General features: G+C 33.1%; 1 protein-coding gene across 4 annotated transcripts in view; it reads left to right on the plus strand.

The window, feature by feature from the left end:
• The window catches only part of LOC121314536 (transcription factor AP-2-alpha), a 15,840-nt gene extending 7,669 nt beyond the window's left edge, over positions 1–8,171 (plus strand). For all 4 annotated transcript variants that reach the window (XM_041247923.1, XM_041247922.1, XM_041247921.1 and 1 more), the window contains exons 3-7: positions 1,084–1,135; positions 3,219–3,450; positions 3,915–4,033; positions 5,270–5,411; positions 6,663–8,171. In XM_041247923.1, coding sequence (XP_041103857.1) covers positions 1,084–1,135; positions 3,219–3,450; positions 3,915–4,033; positions 5,270–5,411; positions 6,663–6,948 — 831 coding nt within the window. In that variant the 3' untranslated portion in view covers positions 6,949–8,171. The remainder of the gene's footprint in view (positions 1–1,083; positions 1,136–3,218; positions 3,451–3,914; positions 4,034–5,269; positions 5,412–6,662) is intronic.
• The last annotated feature ends 1,306 nt before the right edge of the window (positions 8,172–9,477 follow it).

The raw sequence follows: 9,477 nt of genomic DNA on the forward strand, positions 1-9,477 counted from the left end.
ACATTTAAATAATTAAAATGCAAATGCATTAGTTGTAAAATAGTATAAAAGCGTGAGCTGCATCATTTACAAATTATACTCATTATGTATTCTATTCTCTTCCGAATGGAATACCCGCGGCTACAATTTACTCAACGGGACATACAGCGGTACTGGTGATCAGCAAATTATACTCCCCCCAAAAAACTATATAAATTATTCAGTTCTTAAAAATACAGAATCTTAATTTCAAACAGACCAGTACAAATGCTATTGTTCTGTTATTATGTAAAGTATATCAAACTATGAAGAACCATGGTGCTTTATGTAATTGTAGGCACAAAGCTGTGGCGGTCATTTTTGAACATTTCTCAGTTTAATTATGCCCAGATTCAAAAGCACTCTCAAGTTGCCGATGTGAGCGTGGAGTATAATAAAACCTGTAATAAAACAAGTTAGTACAATCCGTCCGGAATCATTGAGATCAGGCACAATTAACAGGGACATAAATTTAAGACAAAATTGAAAATGTTGTGTTCTTTTTCAAGATCTAAGAGAGTACATAACGTTTTAGTGATTTTTAAGGTACTACACGACTGCAGAATACACAATTTCACCTTTCGTTTGCTAATGTGTAAATCTAGTCAGATATTATATTGCCTGCCAATTTTTCTATTAGAAGGCACGATTAAATATGTACTCTTTAATGGCGTAAAAGCTACACCAAGAATCATCAGTGCTGATATGTAGAAAGTAATTCATTTTATTCAAAGGTACATTTATTTTTTCATTAGAAGAATAACAAAAGATAAAAGTTAACCAAATACAGATTAAAAAAAACAAAAAAAAAAAAAAAAAACAAACAAAAAAAAACGTTTAATTGTATTAATGTCGGAGTTGTATACTGATACAATCACAATTGGATTTTAATGTTTTTTTTTTCCTTCATTGTATTACAATACATATTTGACGTCTATATATTGGGATATGTGTAACAAGGACTCGCAAAACAATAACTAAAGTGATTTTTTTTTTTTTTAAATCATTGCTGCATCAACCCCATTTAACAGTCTTTTTTATTATTATTTTGTAATGGTGTTACAGCATGTTGAAGATCAAGGCATTAACATCCCAGACCAAACTGTAATTAAGAAAGGTAAGCAATTTCCTTCAAAATACCAAACGTGTTTCTACAGGCAGTAGATCATTCACGAGGCTTACATTGTACATTTTTGTCTTACATTTGAAGCTTATAGACCTGCCTCATAAATACGCACAAATGGTAGACAAGAAGACAACTCTTATTCTATTGTTTTATTTTTTTCTTGAAATATTTTATTATCTTCCCATTATTAACGTCAGTGTTCAGAATATGTATTCTAATAATATTGTCAAATGAATGTAACAGATGTGGATAACACTAGATATTGGTAACAGCCCATTTATTTAGTGTCGGAATGAATAGGTTTTTGAAGATGTTGAACACATGGTGACACTTAATATATTTTTCATACCCAAGTTTCTAATGTAGTGTCTACATTTTGTTATTGCTTCCAGATTTTCCACATTGGATTCCTAAATAGTGGATGAATTCTGATTTATGTCAGTTACTGTAATGTTTTATTTTCTTTATTTTGTATAATTTATTAAGGGTGGGGTTTGGCTATAGCCTATATGTAATATATGGGGATTTGTTTGGTTGCATGAAACCTGTTATGCAGAAACAAACGATTCCAAAATATATTTCTGTTGCAGTGTGGGGTGTTAATGTAAACTTTGTAGTATACAACAGATACATGTGTCTGTATGTGTTGTGTATGGTAGTGTTTCTCAGTGGTGTTACGCTTAGAGATGTCATGATCAGGTTTAAAGTTTCATCTTTCTGCTTGTGCAGCCTTTGTCAAGTCACATTAGATGTGCAGGGGATACATCTTAAGAGATGCTCTTTCCACGTAGACATGATAATTGGCTCTTATATTAGTAATCTCAAGAGTTCGTTTAACTCCCATTGTCTCTATTAGCCTCCCCTGAGCTATTAATGTCACAAGCGATCTATCCAAAACTGATAGTCCCTTTGTCTTAGAATATCCATAGCTAGGCCTAATCTTATACCCCTCAATTTCTACTACCACTACTACGACTAATAGTAATAATAATAATAATAATAATAATAATAATAATAATATAATACTACAAGAAAAACATACGAGTATTGTTAAATGGACTGTATAACGTGGACATATTAAGAAGGCATATAAGAGCCCTGGCCTGACCTGTATGTGTATATATATATATATATATATATATATATATATATATATATATATATATATATATATATATATATATATATATATATTTTTTTTTTTTTTTTTTAAAACAGACAAAATAAACTCATACACGCCTAGATATTAGCTATTTCAAATGTGAATTGAATGTTTCCCAGTAGGCGTTTTGTTTTCTGGGTTGATTTGGCGACTGTGTGGTTTCTGTCACTGTGTTTACTTTAAACAAGTTATACACATCTGGAGGAAAGTGCATCTTAAACAACATTTTGCATAATTATTATTTTGCCATTAAGCAGATGGGACAACATACTAATAATTACTAATGTGTTGTGCCTACTTAATCGATTCGGCTACGTTTATTGTAGCTCACTGAAAGGCTATTATAACATCGCATCTTATTGAAAATTCCTCATAGTAAATGTACATTGGACTCAAACAAAATAACACAAATGCTTATTAATTAATGGTTCTATGTAAAACGTTTCTTTAGCCTGTGGGTAGTATACACTACTCTTAAGTGACTTTGGTAGATACACATTAATTGCATTTCTTTAAAATATCATGTGCTCAACGAAAAAAAAAAGAAAAAAAAAACCTGTCGACTCAGTTGTGGTTTATATAATACATTATGTTTCTATTTTAGCTTTAACACAAGGAAAACATATTTAAGATCACATGGTTGTTGGAACTGTTTAGGGGGTTCCTATAGGTTTTTTTTTTTATTTTTTTTTTTAAAGTTGTTTTTTTGTTTAAACAGGCCTACATATTTTTTGGTCTAACTGGTAAAACCGATAATATAATTATCGCAGTCCTGGAGTAGGCAGTAGCTGCTGTATTCCCACTTCCTGTTTTCTGGAGCTTCATCACCCAACTGCAGTGCAGCTCAGAGGGAAGCTCTTTGTTTTTACTCATAGTGAATGTATTTCTAACAGAGTCCTAACTGAATTGCAGGCCCTGTGTCTCTGTCCAAGAACAACAGTAGTGCGGTGTCCGCTGTCCCAATCAACAAGGACGGTCTCTTTGGCGGCGTTGTAAACCCTAATGAAGTGTTCTGTTCAGTTCCGGGTCGCCTGTCTCTTCTCAGTTCAACATCAAAGTACAAGGTCACGGTTGCGGAAGTGCAACGACGTCTCTCACCGCCTGAGTGCCTCAACGCCTCTCTGTTGGGAGGAGTGCTAAGGAGGTAAGAGCCAAACATAGAAGAATACCCTGGGGATGTTAATAAAGAACAGTACAGTTTATATTTGTGAATTATAGCTTATGAGTAAAACTATAGTATTACTCATGAAGTACCGATGATCATTGCTCTTTTTACCACATTTTTAAATGTGATATAATAAATCCAAAAGAAACAGGTGTTATCAAACACACACACACACACATTGTATTGTTATAAATATATTTAGCAAGCTACTCGAATTGTATTTAGTATGACCACATGATACAAAATTACTTATGTTCCGTAGTTGCAAAGGTACATTGAGCATATGTACTGTAGATCTGACTAGTTTGCACAAGTAGACCCTTAAACATGGTATTGACAATGATATCTTACATGTATAAACTTGGTATGCAACCATTTAAGAATGGCTAACCATTCTTGATTATAGTCAATTTGTCAGATGTTAACCGAGTTTAATTTTACAGAGCAAAATCTAAAAATGGAGGGAGGTCTTTAAGAGAAAAATTGGACAAAATTGGATTAAACCTGCCAGCAGGTAGACGTAAGGCAGCAAATGTTACACTCCTGACGTCACTAGTAGAAGGTAAGTTCAATTACTTAACACATCTACGTAGGTATTGCATTCAGATCATCTTTCTGTAGAAGTTATTTTGAAAGTTGAAAGTAGTAATGCATATAAAACAAACAGCAAATATTGCATCAATGAAGTTGTTTTTATTACTGACAAGGAAATACATTATGTAGATTTATCTGTGGTATTTAGCTGTTTGGACAAAAAAAAAAAGCAGCAGCAGTATATGATTTAGGGACTTAATGTCGTTTTGAATATTCTCTTTAGAAGACATGAGATCAATTAAGATGGTCGATCGTGTGCCATGAATTGAAAAATTGGCATTAATTAGAAGATAATTAGCATCCCATAGCTCTTGCTGCCTTTTCTCTCAAGTCTCTTAATCTTAGCATGGCGAACTAGTTACATACAGTCTACATGCGTCTCACCAGTTCAACTTTCATTTGTACTTTCAGTGGCACGGTGTGTTGACCGCTCAAGTGACTGAACACTGTAGTCATTTGACAGTTCATGATTTCATCATTACATGTTCTGATTTTAAAGACTATTTAACTTCTAATTATGTATATAGTATTTTTTATGAACTTGAGGGAATGTGTGATGATGCTGCGAGGTAAGAGACAAATAAAAGCAGTCAGTTAGTTAGACATGACAGTTGGTTTTTGGAGTACTATTATTGTTTACGATCCGCTCCATTTTATTGAAACGAGTTTACTGGGCTGGAGCTTTGAAGCCCAAATTGGCGCATGCGTTCTTCCGGAGCTGTAGCTAATAGCAGGAAGCCCTGCAGTAAAACCCAACTGGGTCCGGAAATTAAAACCAAAGACTTGAAAATCAACGAAACAGACAGACCTTAATGGAATTACCTTAACATTCTCATAGTACATGCAGTAAATAGTTTTTATTATCAGCGGTGAATGACCAATACTTAACAAAGTATTTAACGTCATGTACATATTACATAACATAGATAGTATTAACGTAATAATCTCTTGACATACTAATTGTCGACTGGTTAAAATATACATTTAATTAAATGAACCCAAGTTCTAGTTTTGTGCGTGTAATAAATTACACAGTATTATTTCTTTCAAATTGAGCAGATACTATGAATACAGGCTCTACTTCGTGTGCTTATTAGATCTACATTTCTGTGATAAGTAGAAGTGTTTATAATCTATGTTTGTCTGCAATGTCAGTATGTAGAATAATTGTATTCGATGTACAAACTCTTCCCCCTTTCTTTAGGAGAAGCGGTGCATCTTGCGAGGGATTTTGGTTATGTATGTGAGACCGAATTCCCGTCCAAGGCAGTAGCTGAATATGTAAATCGTCAACATTCCGACCCAAATGAACAAGTCCAAAGAAAAAACATGCTGCTGGCAACAAAGTAAGTTGTTTTGCTGTAATTATATATATATATATATATATATATATATATATATATATATATATATATATATATATATATATATATATAGACCAGTATAGGATTACTGTGGGCTGGCTACAGCGGTTAATTTACAAGATTCTCAGCAGCGCACTTCCTAATTCAGCATTCGTAAAATTGTCAGTTTGAGAAATTAACTTCGTTTATCCTGCAACAGCTGACCCTGCTTAACGACATTTACTTTTTTCACAATGGTAACGTCAAATTACCGTGCCTGCTTCTTTGGCTGGAGATATATAGAGCCCATCATCTAACTAGGGAATCAGCTGCACAATTAAATCATCCTTAAACTTCTGGCAGTAAACAATGTAACCACATATATTATAGTTAAGATAGTTGCGACTTCTAAATAATATCCAAACATACGAAAAAAGTCAGTTTGTGTTGACTCAAAACTTTATTTAGGTACACTACGAATTGACTGGCAAAAAGTGTTGCTTTATTAGAGTTCACAAAGAAAACTGATTTAAGCTTGAAATGGTCTGTGTGCAACACACAGACCTTAAGTGTATTTTACTGTATTGTTTTTCATTGTTTTTGTTCTAAATTTCTTGAATGCAGATGTTCAATTTAAGCTAATTTTTACCCAGCAATACTCAAACGTTTGGTCACCATCACAAGTGTTGCTTGAAACCGAGGTCTCTGCATTCTGCTGGTGCTAATACAGCACCTGTCTGCGCTTACAAGCATTTGTATTCCATCAAATTGTTTTCGTGGTTCTGGTACTTCAGTTTATTAAAACATGTGACAGACCGACGTCATAGATCATTCATAATATTGACACATGATTTTAAAGGGAGAGGCAGCATTTTTGTGTTACAGGTGCCAATGGCGCTTAACCCGAAAAAAACAAAACAAAACAACAATTTGGTTTAGCAACTTCTTAAAAGGGGGATTAAATAAATAAATAAATCTGATACATATTAGACCTAATGGATGTGGAATGTATCTATATTTTGTAGCTAAATAATATCCATAACATACATTATAAAAATTGAGCAATCGCCAGAGGAAAGCTAATATGCTTAAACCTTATAGCTTTTACAAGGTCTGATCAGGTAATGGTCAGCCAACTGCCAGCACACTGACTAGTGGCAATATAATTTTGCTTCCTTATAAAGCTGTTTGCATTAATGAACCATGTGATGAATGCTGACCACCTTACAAATATATTTTCTTTCTTTATTTTAGACAAATCTGCAAAGAATTCACAGACCTACTGTCTCAAGACCGATCTCCCTTAGGGAACTCTAGGCCGCAACCAATTCTTGAGCCAGGGATCCAGAGTTGTTTGACCCACTTCAGTCTCATTTCTCACGGCTTTGGGACCCCAGCAATGTGCGCTGCCCTCACCGCTCTGCAGAACTATCTTACTGAGGCGATCAAAGCCATGGACAAAATGTATCTCAACAACAACCCCAACAGCCATTCTGACAGCACCAAAAGCGGAGAAAAAGATGAAAAACACAGAAAGTGATTCATTTTTATTAAATATAAATATTATATATAAATATTATTGATCCAGACTACAATTTGCCCGTTCCTGTTCTCACGATTTTACAAGACTGTTTTACCCCACCCAGCTTTGGAGCTCCAGGGAATGAAGCAAAAAAGAGAGAAATAATGAAACAAATAAAAAGAATGAATGAATGAATGAAAATGAATGGATGATGGAGCCATTTCTGAAAGTCGTCGCACTCCACTTCGTGAACTTTTTCAGATTTTTTTTTTTTTTTTTTTTTTTTTTTTTTTTTTTTTTCCATTGATATGCATCGGACTGAAATACAGCAACCCTTACATAACTCAATTTAAGATTGTAGCCATATAAACGGAAGGTAAAGAGGATGAATTTTTATCAGTATTGTGAATAAACTTGAAAACAAATCACAGAGCTCCATGTCATGACTTCAGTTGTAGACTTTCCCTAGTAAGGTAAAGCGATCAACTTAATCTGCTATTTCTACACGGTTCACGGTTATATAAGGGAATCAGTGTTCAAGTATGTATATATTTATTTATGTGTAATTTAATGGGAATTGTAAATATGGTCCGTCTGTTTAATCTTTTTTTTTTTTTTTTTTTTTTTAATTTATCTGGTGATCTTGTTTGCCTCCTGTTAGTGGGTTTTAAATATTCAGTTAGTTCTTCATGTGGTGTTATGGTACTTAGAAAAAAAATGGTATGAGGGTCTTTCTCTGGAATATATCAATTAAGCTCTCTTGTAGCATGTGGAGGCGACATTGAAGCAAGTAAACAAATTACATTGAAAGAGTTTTCTATCTCTATATATTATTATTATTATTATTATTATTATTATTATTATTATTATTATTACATTAAGTTTATATTTAAAAGAGCAAAAACTGGACCCTGACAAGAAAGTGTTTTGTGGTTTCTATACAAACATTTGTGTGTTGTGCCAAGCAGAATAACGTGCCCCTACTGTCCTCCCCTTGAAGCACCATCAAAGCAATAAATTGATATTGTCTTTAGAAAAAGAAAAAAAAAAAGTTTAGTATTTTTTTTTTCTTGTTTAAAACTTCAAAACGTTGGGGACCACCTGATATCTTCTATGTCCAATGTCAAAATTGGAAGCAGTTTTAGCTGTATTGTATAGAGCTGTGCTGGCAATAGTTGCCATGCCTGTCAATGTATCATAGCCCTTTGTTGCCCAGATAAATAAATATTTGATACGCTTTATGTCGATTATTTTTATTATTATTATTATTATTATTATTATTATTATTATTATTATTATTATTATTATTATTATTATTATTATTATTTATTATTCAGTGGCTGTCTGTACCCGGGCGTATTGTCGTTCTTGGCAGTATTTTTTATTCAGTATGGTTACAGTAATTGAGTTTAAGTCTCCCTTGACAATTGCTCCTTGCAATAAGCAGCTGAACCCACTGTTTCCCTCAAGTATAATAAAAACTTACTTTCAACTTGGAGTTCAGAGAAAGGGATCACTCAAGTATTCCATGGAGACAAATGACGCAAGAAAACAAAGTACTTTATATTTAAGAATATTTTTCGTTGAATGGAACAGGCATTGTCAGCCTTAAAATAGAAAGGATATTACAATTAAAATATGTATTCCTATCCAAAATTGTAACTTTTGAGATTGCAAATTAATATTGTCGTTTATATGCAAACATAACTGTTCAGTTTCCAAAATAACATTTCCCATATTGTAGATAGAACAACGAACAAGTATTTCACTTCAATATTGATTATACTGTTTTTGCATGAAACGGTAGTCACATACATATTATAGGATTGCATAAGGTAACATTTTACAGATATTTTATATTACAATACATCATGTTACTGATCTGTTTATTATGATGTAATTAACATATTGTTGACTGTTTAAATGAAAAAACAAAATAATTTCTCTCTCTCTCTCTCTCTCTCTCTCTCTCTCTCTCTCTCTCTCTCTCTCTCTCTCTCTCTCAAATTTACCCATACCTGAGCCTACTTTATATTCAATGCAAATCCTTTCTGGTTATTCAAATTTCCTATTCGCAATAGTTTCTGCATGCAAAAATACCTAATATGAATTGATTGTTTTATGTGTTAAAAGATGTGTAACAGTTGTCTCACCCTGAGCAGGACAGTTTTATGCTGTGAACATTTTTGTGGAACCAATGCAGGTTTTTCTGAAAATCTGTAAATTGAATTAACACTACTTAATATATTCTGACATGAACTTGATCAAGAGAACTGGAGCGTTATTAGCAATTTTTAGTTTTATTTTGATTGTCTATTGATGGTAACCAGTCTAAAATCAAGCTTCACTGACTGACGCAGAGTTGGTGGATTTAGAATTTCATTTTCAGTGGCAAGTCAATTTGTAAACTAATACTTCAGTGATATGAAATGTGGGCCATTGAGTGATATGCAGAAATCCCTTCAGAATGGTCATCTATGATTTCTGAGAGATTGCTTAAATGTAAAGTAGTTGTTCTAAAATAATGAGGTCAATGAACCCTAACTG

The sequence above is a fragment of the Polyodon spathula genome, chromosome 4 (genome assembly GCF_017654505.1).
Source record: "Polyodon spathula isolate WHYD16114869_AA chromosome 4, ASM1765450v1, whole genome shotgun sequence".
NCBI lineage: Eukaryota > Metazoa > Chordata > Actinopteri > Acipenseriformes > Polyodontidae > Polyodon > Polyodon spathula.